This window comes from Xyrauchen texanus, chromosome 50, assembly GCF_025860055.1.
Source record: "Xyrauchen texanus isolate HMW12.3.18 chromosome 50, RBS_HiC_50CHRs, whole genome shotgun sequence".
NCBI classification, from domain to species: Eukaryota; Metazoa; Chordata; class Actinopteri; order Cypriniformes; family Catostomidae; genus Xyrauchen; species Xyrauchen texanus.
In genome coordinates, this window is record NC_068325.1 from 7,873,953 (window position 1) to 7,888,968 (window position 15,016).

Below are 15,016 nucleotides of genomic sequence, written 5' to 3' on the forward strand. Positions count from 1 at the left end.
GGCTGTGTCATATAAAGGCTTTTAATCAAACAACTTTAACAAGGAAATGAGAAAACCTCTCACTACTTTTGGCCAAAGAGTAGCTTTAAAAGTATTTATGTAATTGAATAAAACAGTGACATTTATAATAATACCATTTTTAAAAAATATTGTTCGTTTTTTAATAATACCGACCCCTGATGTAGAGAGAGAGTTAATTTGTATAATAAATTACCAGGAAAGTAAAGATGATAAAATAATTTACAATTATGATACCTTTTATAAAACAGAGCAATACTTCAGCAGAACATTCCACCGGTCACAAACTTCAGAAGATTGTGCATCATGCATTAGAATGAGAACACAACTAATAATTCACACAAAAATTAATATTCTCTTATCATTTAATCAACCTCAACCTAATATTTCAGCTCTGTAGGTCCATTCAATATAAGTGAAGGGGTGCCAAAATTTTGACACTCCAAAAAGCACATAAAAGCAGCATAAAAGTAATCCATACAACACAAGTGCTTTATTTCATTACTTCAGAATTGATATGACATGTGTGGATGAGAAAAAGATCAATATTTAAGTACATTTGTGCTAGAAAGTCTTCTCTCTGCCCATTTTGTGGCGATATGAATGAAGAATGTGAATCACCAAAAACACAAGAAGAAAGTGAAAGTTAAAGTGGAGATTGACTGAGCAGGGAGGAGAATTAATGGTAAAAAAGGAATTAAATTCAATCATATCGCTTCTGAAGACATGGATTAAACCACTGCAGGCACATGGATTAGACTAATTTTATGTTGATTTATGTGATTTGTGGAGCTTCAATATTTTAACATTCATTGTATGGACCAAAAGAGATATTCCTAAAAAAAAATCTTAATTTGTATTCTGCAGAAGAAAGTCATACACATCCAGGATGGCATGAGGGTGAGTAAATGATGAGAGAAGTTTCATTTTTGGGTGAATTATTAAGCATGATGCAGTCCCTGTACCAAACAACTTTTCCCATGTCTGCTCTACCTCCTCTATTGTGCAGGACATGATGTGCCAAGTGATCCTGCTTATTAGCATTTTTTTGCTTTCCTTGCATTGTTTGAACATGTTTTATGCACAACAATAACACACTGTCGGCATTAAGGGACATTTAGACCCTACGCATAAACTGATTTTAATGTAATTGTTTCATACATTAAGATTTAAAATGCCGATCAGTGTACTGAAAATAACTTTTTAATCTTAAAATTTCTGTTATCATGTCTCTCTTATATATTTTGGGATCAGATTCATGTAGTGTTTATTAGGGATAAGTGATGTATTTTAAAAGTTGGCATACAGTGTTCATTCTAATGGGGCATACGTTTTTCAACACAGTACTCAATACTCACTACTCATGAGTACTTTTAAATGAGCTACAATTTTACTCGTACTTAAGTAGTTTTTAGGACTGCTACTTTTACTCTACTCACACTACAGTAAACTTTGGGAAGTAAGAGTACTTCTACTTGAGTATGATTTTTCAGTACTCTTTCCACCCCTGTAAAAACAGTAAAGAAGGACCAGCTACTATGTCATGTGTGTACCGGCTTGGGAATCTATGGCTGCTCTGTCAGACGCAGTTCAGGACAGCACCAACAGGAAATCAGTCTCCAGCTGGATATTTTCTGTTAACTGCTTAGCGAAGCTAATTACTTACTATAATGCTTGGATATGTTTTCTGGTAATGTTGTTTAAGCTTATATTGGTTGTCATGCTTTAATGAATCAAACTTTATGAGGGGAATATTACACCGACCACGATGTGTTTAGTTGGATATATTTTCTCTGTAAAGTTACTCTTACATGTTTACTCATTTTCATGACTTATGAGTATTTTATAACATTGCTGTAATTTCAAGATTGTGTGTGTGTGTCTCTAAATGTGTGTGCTGGTGTCGTATTTCTTTTACCCTAGTCTCAGAAATGTGACAACAGCAAGTTTTTGTCACTTTCCATTGGCATTTTTGCAGATAGTGTGAGTGGACCATCTAAAAGCCACAATTAGTACAAAGTAGTTACCTATGAATGTCTGCTCATCTCAAGATGTTTATAATGTACTGATTTCATAGCCCAGTAATGCATGTATAATTCTTTTTTTTTTTATTAATAAAAAAATTTATTATGACTCGTTCCTCCTTTTCTTAAAAAAAAAGCAAACATTGAGGTTAAAGTGAGGCCCTTGCCTTGCCAGTGAGGCCCTAGTTTGACAGGAACATGACATCATCGTCCCATGTCCTGTCTTTGTGTTGAGAGCACGGGTCCAGGTGTGAGTTACCGCCATGCGCTCTTCGGTGATGTCGCGTTCCTATCACTCTTTTGGGGTTTTGTCTGACGGTACCGTGACATCATCCCATGTCTTGTGTTTCGTGTACGTTCTTTGTGTGAGCGCGTGTGCTCTTCGGTCGGTCTTGTTGCATGTACAGAGTATGGTGTCTGAATCCTGACTTCCTGTATGGATCGGTTTCGGTCTGTGTCGGGATCTGAACACTCATGCTCCATGTTCTGTTTGTTTTGGTCTAGTTGTGTTGACGTTTCTCCCTCGTGTGTTTCAGGTGCTACTGGCACGCCGAATCAGTGTTTCTATGGGAACCAAGAATGATTCCATGGGAACGCTGATCATGCCACCTTTCAGCTGGGGAGCAGCACCTGTCACTTGTTTGTACCTGCCTATTTTAATCCCCCTCGTGTGTCAATTTCTTTGCTGGATTGTTGAATATAATTTAGTGTTGAATGAATGCAGTCTGTAGAGATTGTTTAAGTATAATAAGTACTGCATGTGTCTCGTGTATATGTTTGATTGTCCGTCTCTGCCTGCTTGTCGGGACTACGGTAGCCTTCCAGTTTGCTGTACGCTTGTCATCTGCACTCATGAATCTTCAGCGGAGGATTCCTCATCTCTGCCTGCATGCCGGGAGAGTGGTTGTCTTCCAGTTTGCTGTACGCAAGAGGCTTTAGCTGAGGTTTCCTCACGGCTCTGATCCTCGTCGTCACGGCATGTGCGATCGCCTGCGGGATTCCTCATAAGTCTGCTGAAATTATTATTTGAACTGTAAATAAATCCTATAAAACTGTTCCTCTGCTCTTGGGTCTCTTTGTCTTGCTCTCACTGTCTGACACACTTACAATGGAAGTGAATGGGGACAACTTTTGGAGGGTTTAAATACAGAAATGTGAAGCTTATAATTTTATTATAAAATTACAACTTTTTATAAAGTTAATTGCATTAATTCTTCTGTTAAAACTTGTGTATTATTTGAGCTATAAAGTTGTTTAAATATAAATTTTTACAGACATTTTTAGGCAGTGGTGTAGTAGTGTCTGAAAAAAATTGGCTGTTGTAATTATAGTCCCACATGAATTTACAGAATGTATATCAGGGTAGGTTTCTTGCTGGCATGGTGTACAGTACACCACTAAGAACCATAGTATGGTAACTTGAAGTTAAATATGTATTTAAATTAATAGGTGCCATGGTTCGAATCCTGGCCCACACAACTCCACATGCCGAAGTGTCCTTGGGCAAGACACTGAACCCCAAGTTGCTCCCAATGGCAGGCTAGTGACTTGCATGACGTGAATGGGTGAATGTGTCACAGTGTAAAGTGCTTTGAATACTGTTAAAGTTAAAAAGGCTCTATATAAGTGCAGACCATTTACCATATTAGGCTACTATGAAAATGTATACTTTATTATTACTCTAATTAATAAACTAATTCATTATACACAATAAACTATTAAGCACTGAGGCTAATATGAGTGTAGCAATGTTCACATTAACACATTATCTTGTATTACCATATAGAGCCTACATAAAAATTAATGGTTATTTGTGTCCTATTATGTGCTTTTCTGTGTATAGTGAAATTGTTTTCCTACTTAGAAATAGAAATGTAAATAATCTGATATCATGAGAAAAAGGCACCACAGACAGCAGTAAAAGGTAAAAAGAATTTAATAAAAAGCATCAAAAACTAGCAGGGGTGCAATAACATGTATTTTCACAAAGTTTAATTGCATAAATGACATTTAAATACATGTGTATATATATATATATATTCTCAACTACAATAACAGCAATGATGACAGTCGATGCTTCAGCAAGATCTCGTGCTCTTCGCTTTCAAATTACGTCACTTAAAGTGTGATTGCGTCACTCAAGGCCAGCTAGAAGGCCTGGACTGGGTCATATCCTAAAGACTACACCCACAAGAACAAATAAATCAATCTGATTGGCTGATGAATCTGACAATCTGACTTTAGATGCTTATTCACTTAGACTGTTGGGGGATTCTTTGGAAACTCTGAAGGCGTGTGGAGCTCAAACTCACGCACTGCTTCGGCTAACGAGCATGGCTTCGGGCATGTAATTTGTGAAACAGTGATCACACTTTGCTTGTAAGCATCGAGGAATAAAGTCTGATTGGATAAACTTTTAGTTGTCTGCTATTCATTTGTAGATGAATTAGGAGTGGAAAGCGATCTTAAATACAAAAAAAGTCAACAAAAAATATTTATTTGGCATATTACGCCAGCAGAGAAGGCCCTGAGAAATCGTCACTACTCGAGACCGATAATGGTATCGGTATCAGGTCAGATACCGCGTTCTTGTACTGGTACTCTTTAAAATTGTTACCCTTCAAAGTGTTCAGATACCAAAAACAGATGCCATCTGATGTACGAATGTCATAACCAAAACAGTGTACAAATTAATATCACATTAAGTTTGATTATTTTACCACAAAAAATCTGCAATTTAATTATATAAATATATGAGGGCCTGGGTAGCTCAGTGAGTATTTATGCCGACTAACACACCTGGAGTCATGAGTTCGAATCCAGGTTGTGCTGAGTGACTCCAGCCAGGTCTCCTAAGCAACCAAATTGGCCCAGTTGCTAGGGAGGGCAGAGTCACATGGGGTAACCTCCTTGTGGTTGCGATTAGCGGTTCTCGCTCTCAATGGGGCGCATGGTAAGTTGTGCGTGGATCGTAGTGAGTAGCATGAGCCTCCACATGCTGTGAGTCTCCGTTGTGTCATGCACAATGAGTCACATGATAAGATGCGTGGACTGACGTCTCAGAAGTGGAGGCAACTGAGACTTGTCCTCCGCCACCCGGATTGAGATGAGCAACTGCGGCACCACGAGGACCTACTAAGTAGTGGGAAATGGGCATTCCAAATTGGGAGAAAAGTGGATAAAAATTATTAATATATATATATATATATATATATATATATATATATATATATATATATATATATATATATATATATATATATATATTGGATAGAGTGGATGATGCTGCAAATGTGAGCACTTGTGAATGTGTGAAGACAGTGCTGTGTGACGCCAGCTGCAAGTACCTTTTAATCCTCCTTGGCTCATACAGGGAATGAGTATCAAGCACTCTGTTTAAAGCAGATGACAGCAAACAGAGCACAAATTCACACGCCTTTGCGGTTTAATAATCACTTTGAATCACATAGTGTCACCGACTTCTACTTCGGTGGATTTTTCTTCTTCTTCGGTGGCGCGACCGGCGTTTTCCAGAGTGCGAAGCTTGTCATAACATCAGAGCTACTTGGTCATAACACAGAAACACTTCAAAATAAAGCTCCGCAAAAATGAAAGCTCAATTTAAATTAAAATTATGACAGAAATGTAACATTCACTGATGTACTACTACTACAACTAATAATAATAATATTAAATCAATAGTGATGGTATTATATTTAAGCAATATCTTACATCTGTGATGCTCTATAGCACAGCACTTTATTTGATCAAATATAACTCTAATGTATTTTAGATTGTGCAGTGAATTTCTGAATAAAAGCACTTCATTTAATAAATATAAACAATGTCATGTTGAAAATGAATTGTTATATTTTCATTAGATTTTTCAATCAAATGAATCAATCATTTGAAATAATTTATTTATTTAAACACTATTTTCATTATAAAATTGAAACAAATTGTTGATATGCAGTTCAGAGAAAAAAAAAAATATCTGTACTCATACTCTGTCTAAAAAAATGGTATCGGGAAATCCCTAGTCTTGTGGTTATACTTTTGAAAAGTGAGTATATTAATGTTAAAAAAAATTTTCCCTATTCACTTCCATTGTAAGTGCTTCACAGGAAAAACCTTGATTTTCTTTGTTTAAAGTGGTGGTGGTGTAGTGGCTAATGCACAGGGCTGTTAATCAGAAGGTCACAGGTTCTAACCCCACGGCCACCACCATTGTGTCCTTGAGCAAGGCACTTAACTCCAGGTTGCTCCAGGGGGATTGTCCCTGTAATAAGTGCACTGTAAGTCGCTTTGGATAAAAGCGTCTGCCAAATGCATACATGTAAATGTAAAGAAAAGGAGGAACGAGTTCAAATACATTTTTGTAGTAATCAAAATTATGCCACAGATGCTTTCGATTGAGCTTAACATGTGTTGAACCCGGAACATTCCTTTCATGTGTAGTGGATAAAACACTTGAATAATATAAAAATAAAAGTGTTGTTTATCTTCCTTAAAGTAAGTAATATCTCTAATATTACTAATATTATGTTAATAGCATAATATTTACATGAAAATAGCACATTATGACTCCAGCTCTGTGCTTGAATATGTCTTCGATGGAGCACAGGCAAGAGCAGATAACCTCAACACTCAAACCATGATATTCTTCCGTGCAAAAGAGCAGTCCCGAAATCCTCTACAATCAGCCCTACACTGGACAACACAACCGGCCCTTCCAGCAATAACTTCAACTGAGTAAAAGTAATGTGGTGGCAGAGTGGGCTAAAGCACATAACTGTTAATCAGAAGGTCGCTGGTTCGATCCCCACAGCCACCACCATTGTGTCCTTGAGCAAGGCACTTAACTCCAGGTTGCTCTAGGGGATTGTCCCTGTAATAAGTGCTCTGTAAGTCGCTTTGTATAAAAGCGTCTGCCAAATGCATAAATGTAAATGTAAAAAGTATGATACAAAAGTCGCCACAACTTGAAAGAAGCCAATTAGTGCTGCTTTAAAAGTGACCGGGCGTGACAAATCAAAGGCATTTGCGAATTTTAGAGGGCTTTAAATTCATATCATAAAAGTTTGAATTGAGCAAGGTTCAGTTGTGACCAACAATGTGGTCTGCTATGTTGGTATTAACAATCATATGTATTTAATAAGCTAGATCAATGTCTTTAAATAGTTTTATATTTATCAACTTAAAATAATCACACATTTTTCGACAGATGTTACTAAAACTGTAAAATAAAAAAAAATCCAAGAATTCATCAATGATAATAAGACCAGTAAAAAGTCTTCTGACCCCTTAACAAAAATCCTATGATGCAAAATAATTCAAATGGGCAAGAACAGAGCTGCCATACACACAGGAAATCATCTGCCTTCTCATAAATAGTCACAATGTGTGTCATAATCCCAAGGGGCCAGTATTTTTGTATGTGTGCCCTTTGCCTGTAAAGTGTGATACTAACGGGTCACTTACCATCATGGATTGAGATCACAGTGACACATGATAGCCACAAATTCCCAGAATATGCCACTGTTTTTAAGAGACACACAAGTTCAGGAAAGTTCTGAAGAGGAGGTGGTTAAAGAAGGAAATCTAATTACCTCTGCAGTAAATCCTAAGTGTGAACTAAACAGTCAGAAGTGTGTTGTCAGCTGTTTTCTGAAACCTTCTGGCCAGTAAGTACCCCAAGAGTTCCATGCAAAGCAGCAGGCCAGGAAGGAATACCTAGAGCTTTGAACTCACACCCAGACATCCAGGGAAGCTTTTAACACTAAATAACCAGTTCAAAACATTAGGGTTCTTAGAAATTTGGTTCTTCAAAACAATCCTGAAAGCGTTCAGGTTGCCCTCTGTACAAATCTGGGGAGGCAGAAAACACACGACTTGAAACACACTCAAGAGATATCTTCTCGTGGGTACAATTATTTATGAATCAACTTGTCTTTGTGTTTACCTGTTAGTCCAAACCGCCCACAAAGTTGTAGACCAATATATTGGCCAGGATGATTCATTGGCCGATATTTGACCATTTTACGATCATCAGCATTGGCCGATAACTGCGTTGGCTTGGCCGATTAACAGAAGAGTTAACATTCCCTTGCCAGTTCCAAAATCTACCAACAGATTTTTCAATGGATAGTCAACACTGTCTGTTTTCAAGGTTTTCTCTTTTCAAGTTTATGCAAATGTTAGTAGTTTTGTTTCAGTTTTGACATTTTGTGTACATCTGATTTGCTGTTGTTGAATTGTATTATGTTTATCGTTATTTATATCAGCCATCGGCCATCCTGCTCTCTAGATATTGGTATTGGCATCGGTCTTTGAAAAAACCCATATCAGTCAACCACTAATTGTAACCAAGATGCTTTTACTATTCACGTATTAGCATTCACACATGCACATACAGATCAGAACTGTTCACAAAACAGCCATGAGGTCATAGTCACCAGAGGAAGAGAAAACGCCTTAGTCTGTGTGGATTACCAACTATAAATAGTGAATTATGTGTTACACAGTTTTATTCAACGCCTAAACTGGAGGGCAAACAGTAATATTGGACATGTGTCTCTTTGAGGACAAAAACAACAACCAGAGTGGTCTGGCATCTGATCTGAATCCTCAGCAGCACTTGAAAATAACTCAATAATCTCATCATGTTCTTCTCATTATCTAGCCCTCAAGAAGTAAGATATAGATATTGAATGTTTTCTATGTTATTTCCTCATCAATTAGATGACCACAGTCATGGCTTGAGGATTTCTAATATTTCATGTTAACAGGTTTTTTAATGCACAATGGGCTTCACATAGCAAACACAGGAAATAAATAACCACTACATGTTATTTGTGCAGAAACAAGGCCATTTAGGAATAAACCGTCTATCTTCTTGTAAATAGCTCTCTCTGGTGGATCTAAAGAGCTGGTGATCTGGTTTTAGAGTTCAGATTCTCAGAAGCAATAGCAGACATTGAGCATAGTTTTACAATTAAAATAGATGGTGGTTCAATAAATAATTATTTAATTAATTATTTACACGTACTTTTAGACGTTACTGTTTTCAATATAAAAAATATAAGACTATTCTGGGAAACTGACTGTATGAACGTACTATTTACACAGTCATTCCAATAATAAGTTTGTGCATTTGCAAATTAAGAGCCTCCTGTTTCTCTCCCTTAATTGTTCCCATACGAGAGTTAAAATTGAGTAAGGCAGAAACGACTACTTTTCAACAGTAGATGAAAAAAATCAATCATCCAGACGAGTTATGAAAGCACTAGAAAATATTCGCAATTGCATACTTCACATACTACTCTTACTACTTTTGCTATGTTAGTCTATGGCAGAAATAAGAGTAGTATGCCTTTACCAAAGTGTTCATTCTGACACCTCAAGTTCGAGAAAACTCAAATGGTTTCAAAATAAATCCATGGTTTTGTAACAGTACATAAGGTTTATTCGTAAAAAAAAAAAAAATGAAAAATTATTAAAAATATTGTCTGCTTTATTAGTATTAAAATAATATAGGCTTTTATTGGACTTTATCATGTACACCAGCAGGCACTGTATTAAGCAGCACATAACCTTTTCAAATGAACGATGTTCCTGGTTGTTATGTCTAAGATTCAAGCGTCTGAATTCCACTTCGTCTGCAATAAAGAAAGCAAACATCGCGTGATCTTGCGTGACTGATGTAGGTTCAGCACACGATGGGAAGCAAAAAAGTGGCCGGATTGACAGCTCTCTTTTCAACACCTCCCCCGACTGCAACCGACAAATCTCGTCTATTGGTAAATCGAGATGCAGTCGAACACACCTTCAGTCGGAAGTGGTGGCAAAAAGACTGGGGCGAACCGTAACCCAAACCTGTATTATGCTGTGTTCCATTTAAAGTCAGCTGTGGGGGATTTCTTCTTGATATCTCAATGTCCCGCATTGTGTTTTCTGTCCCGTGCCAGTTTGTTGTGGATGTTTCCCTGTCGTGGTGTTCGTCTTGACTGTTTGTATTCCTGTAATTCCCTGGAGATTCCAGTGCTTAGCCCGGACCTCAAGGCTCTCCTTCTCCAGCCCAGCCAGTTGGTTTGTTTATTCTGCCCTGCATTGTGATGTTTTCCCCTGTGGGTTGTTTCGTGTTTTTTATTTTATTTATTTTTTTATAATTTTTTATTTGTTATTTAATGAAAGCCCATCACTGCAATTCTGCTCTAAATCCTTGCCTCTCAACTACTCTCACCTGACAGTAACATCTTCTTTTTTTGTTCCACATAATAAACAAAGTCATACAGGTTTTTGAAAATACACTGGGGCAAGTAAATTATAACCGAATTATTCATTTGGGTAAACTATTACTTTAGTTGCCTCATCAATAAGACTGGCTTACAGGTCTACTATCTTGTAATGACAGTATATTAGAACACTTACCTTCTCCACTGAGTATAAAAGTATAAATATGTGGAATGATAAATAAATATGGAAACAGCACCATAAATAAGTCAACAAAGTTATTTAATTCAAGGCATTGTATTGTTTTACATGCAAATACTCTGAATTACCATTACAGCGCAAATAAACCAATGACACAAGTTGGTATCCATCCTTCTCACCATCTACAGTATACATCCTGATTCATCTCATAGTGTCGATGCATGTTGTCCCTTAATTCTGAATGTTGAGGTGATGATCACAGTCTGAACATTCAATTATCTACTCCAGCTCTAAAGAAACATGGCATGGACATGGAAAGTGTTACATTTGCAGTTGTCACAAAGGAGCAGTGTTATATGATAGTATCAATGCTGCATCTGTAATATCTAATTAAAATATTAATAAATAGTCAATGATAACAATAATAGGCCTTTAAGCTAGACTTTAAGAGTATTTAAAATGATGAGCTTGAAAGTAATAGTTGTCTTACTATTTTAAAATTACAGACATACATAAAGTATGTACCCACAATTTTAAAATGACTCTTTTGGTTATTACCATTGAGGACCTGTGGTAGACTGATAGAGTCCTGATCAGTGGCTGTGTAGGTTTCATTGATCTCTGGTATGTTACCTTTCCTTAAAGAGAACTTTCTCCTGTGGAGGCCTATAGCTGCTACCTGTATTGAGTCCAGAATAGCTGGTTTCTTGTTTAGTAAAGATTTCAGTGTGAATAAAATGAATATCTGAATGCCCTTTGGAAATGGAAAGAAAATCCGTAATCAATATCGAAGCATTGCAGATTTCATTTGAAATCCATAAAGTTTTAAAATTATTTTGCAGTCAAATATTTAAAAAATGCTGATGAATGAAGCCATGATGAAGAGTGTATATGCATTAACACACCTGTGTTGTGTTGCAGAGACAGAAAACCACACTAAGGATGAGGTTGAGAGTTTTTTCATGAGTGGTGAGCATAATGTAGCCTATGACCCAGGACAGACCAAGCATCACAGCTAGAGAGAAACTACTCAAAATCTTCTTCTTTAGTGGAGTTTGTCGTGTCCTAAATGACAACAGTGTTGATGGTGGAACATTAAAGTCTTTTAGTTGAGAACTGAGAGTGCTTGAACATAAGGACTTGTACAATCATGTTAATGTATTTATTGTGTTATTATAAGTGTATACTGCACCAAAAGTAAATGTACATGTTTAAATTAGGGTTGGTTCTGCAGACGTTGCGAGAGAAGAACAGCAGCAATGCTGTGTTGGAGATCAGCATGATCATTAGAGGGAGCAAAAATCCCCAGAACATGGGTTTCCGCATATCAAAATTTTGTTTCTGGTCCAGGGAAGCCAGCCAACAACTGCAGCAGAGAAGAGTGACAACTGGGGGGGGTCACTAATTTGACATATTATTAATGTAATTGCAGAACCAAAAGGAAAATAATATGTGAAAACTGAAATATTTTGGTACTTACAACTCTTCTCGTCGATAACCTAAAGGGTTCTCCACACTGTAGGTAGAGCCCAGTGAGATACCAACAATGACAGCAGGAAACCCTGAGACAGAAGAAGGGCACTTTATGGGCACTCAGTAATTATTTAACAAGTCTGATTCCAGTTCCATAATGGTTTCTTAATTATTCTTTTAGTACTTATGAGGAAGATGTGGAAATAAAAAATGCTATTCTTATTCGATGTAATGGCCTTGGCAGACTGTTGCCATCCTCATTCCATCCCAGATGTTTATGACTTTCTTTCTTCTGCTGATCACAAATAAAGAATTTTAGAAGAATATCTCAGCTCTGTATGTCCTCACAATACAAGTCAAGGGGTTCCAAATCTTCCAAAAGCTCCTAAATGTATATAAAGGCAGCATAGAATTAATCCATACGACTCCAGTGGTTAAATCCTTGTCTTCATAAACAATAGGATTGGATTTAAGTCCTTATTTTTACTATAAATCTTTCACATTCTTCTTCTTTTGTTTTTGGCGATTCGCATTATTCGTGCATATTGCCACCTACTGGGAAAGGAGAAGAAATTATAGTAAAAAACTATGCTGTATATCTTTATGTCCTTTTTGGAGCACCCAAAATTTTTAATTATCCCATAAATTACTCACCATCAAGCCATGCTAGGTATATATGACTTTCTTCTTTCAGCCAAACACAATCTGAGTTATATTAAAAAATATCCTGGCTCTTCCCAGCTTTAGAATCGGAATGAATGGTACCTTAGATTTTGAAGCCCAAAAGAGTGCATCCATCCATCAAAAAAGTCATCCATACAGTTCCAGGGGGTTAATAAAGGCCTTCTGAAGCAAAGCGATGCATTTTTGTAAGGAAAATATCCATATTTCTAACTTTATAAACTATTATCAATGGCTTCCAGTAACGGCCTTCTGCACATTCACAAGAGAGTCGAGTTCCGGCGTATGACGAATGCATATGGCAAAACATGTGCCAATGTTTTAGATGAGGATAACGAATTAGATGAGGGTTTTTAAAGAAAAAAGTCGATATAAGAGAAGAGGAGATTTCGTTTTTTGCCCAGCCCCATTTGAGGAGGCTGCAGCAGCAGCATGAACAAAAGAATCTGGTAGACGGAGAGTACGGGAGACATGGTGGTGCTCATGCAGGAAATGCGAGGTAATGCCAACAGAGGCTGAGAGTGTTTGCTGCCATAAATGAATGATTGGAATGACTGGATAGATGCACGTACGCACCATTTTAAGACTAATACAAATCTACAGTATAGCTAAAACAATTCCCTTTTTTTCACGTGCTTCCGCTTTTGTCACTTCTCACCAGAGCTTACGCTACGCCTATGTCATACGCCGGAACTTGACTCTCTTGTGAATGGCCGTTACCGGAAGCCAGTGATTATTGTTTATAAAGTTAACAAAGCATCACTTTGCTTAAGAAGGCCTTTATTAACCCACTGGAGCCGTATGGATTACTTTTTTGATGGATGGATGCACTTTTTTGGACATCAAAATCTAAGGTACCATGCACTCCCATATAAAGCTTGGAAGACCAAGGATGTTTTTTAATATAACTCAGACTGTGTTTGGCTGAAAGAAGAAAGTCATATACAACTAGGATGGCTTGAAGGTGAGTAAATTATAGGATCATTTTCATTTTTGGGTGAACTGACAATTTAATGGACCAACAGAGCTGAGATATTCCTCTAAAAATCTTAGTTTCTGTTCAGCAGAAGAAAAAAGTACACATCTGGGTAGCCATGAGCGATAAGGGAATTTTCATTTTTGGCCAAAATATTCCTTTAAATGCACATAGCACAGTAACAATTCTTGTTTCATTTCGAGTCGAAAATGACTAAATACATGACTTGCAATTCAGTGCGTTTTTGATTCACAAATATGAACTTGTTGAAAAGAGTTATTCATTCTGGAAGAAGCGCTGTATGTTTTGCGACTCCCGCCAGAATGAGGTTAAGAAAAGACTCATAAGGGTAATTTGTTACTGAATTATGCTACACAGGTTGCGCTGTGTTTTGCTGTGTTGGTTTAAATGAACAGACTCATAACAGGCATCATTGGGGAATCAGGCTACACTGGTCGTGATGTGCTTTGCGATGTAGATTTAAAATAGGCAACTCATAAGACTCATTTGTTTGGGAATCTGATTATTGCACTGTATGTTTCACACTATAGATAAAAACAAATCCGGCATGTAACAGTAATTTGTTTAAGAATCGAACGACACTGGTTGAAATGTATGCCATGTTGCAGTGCCGCTAAATGGTAGCACAGGAAACACAGTCAAGAGTATTTTAGGACGTTGTTCCATCCACATCGGCAGAAGAATGCACGTTCAAGAATCTTTAACTAAAAGGAATATTCCAGGTAAAATACAAGTTAAGCTCAATCGACATCATTTGTGGCATAATGTTTCAAGGTTACAGTGAGGCACTTACAATGGAAGTGAATGGGGACAATATTTTGGAGGGTTTAAAAAGCAGAAATGTGAAGCTTATAATTTTATTAAAGCACTTACATAAATGTTTCTGTTTAAACTTGTGTATTATTTCATCTGTAAAGTTGTTTAAATTATTGTTTTTGAGGTCATCTACTCTTCCACGTTACATCGTAATGGCAACGAAGTTGTAAAGTTTTATTTAACTTTGCACAGAAAAGGTTAGTAAGTGATTTTATCACACGTCAGTCATGTTAACACACATATTGGTTATGTCTTTTGGCTATAATTTTAAAAGAGTGAGTATTTTAACATTTACGGATTGGAAGTGAATGGAGGGCCATTGTAAGTGCCTCACTGTAACCCAGATATTTGCTTTTATTAAAGAAAAAGAGGGAAGAGTCTAAATTACTTTTGTGGTAATCAACATAATGCCAAGAATGTTGTTGATTAAGCTTAACTTGTACTGAACACGGAATATTCTTTAAAGCGAAAGTCATGAAAACTGCGGTGGTGCGGTTACTCACCTCAATCCAGGTGGCGGAGGACAAGTCTCAGTTGCCTCAGTTTCTGAGACCGTCAATCCATGCATCTTATC

The 15,016-nt window shown here is 37.0% G+C and overlaps 1 protein-coding gene across 1 annotated transcript in view; it reads right to left on the reverse strand.

The window, feature by feature from the left end:
* Nucleotides 1–15,016, reverse strand: part of LOC127640970 (adhesion G-protein coupled receptor G7-like) — a 56,060-nt gene that overhangs the window by 33,286 nt on the left and 7,758 nt on the right. Inside the window, exons 6-9 of the mRNA XM_052123711.1 lie at nucleotides 11,956–12,037; nucleotides 11,683–11,841; nucleotides 11,381–11,540; nucleotides 11,034–11,229 (exon numbers count right to left, since the gene is read on the reverse strand). Of these exons, the coding sequence (XP_051979671.1) occupies nucleotides 11,034–11,229; nucleotides 11,381–11,540; nucleotides 11,683–11,841; nucleotides 11,956–12,037 (597 nt within the window). The remainder of the gene's footprint in view (nucleotides 1–11,033; nucleotides 11,230–11,380; nucleotides 11,541–11,682; nucleotides 11,842–11,955; nucleotides 12,038–15,016) is intronic.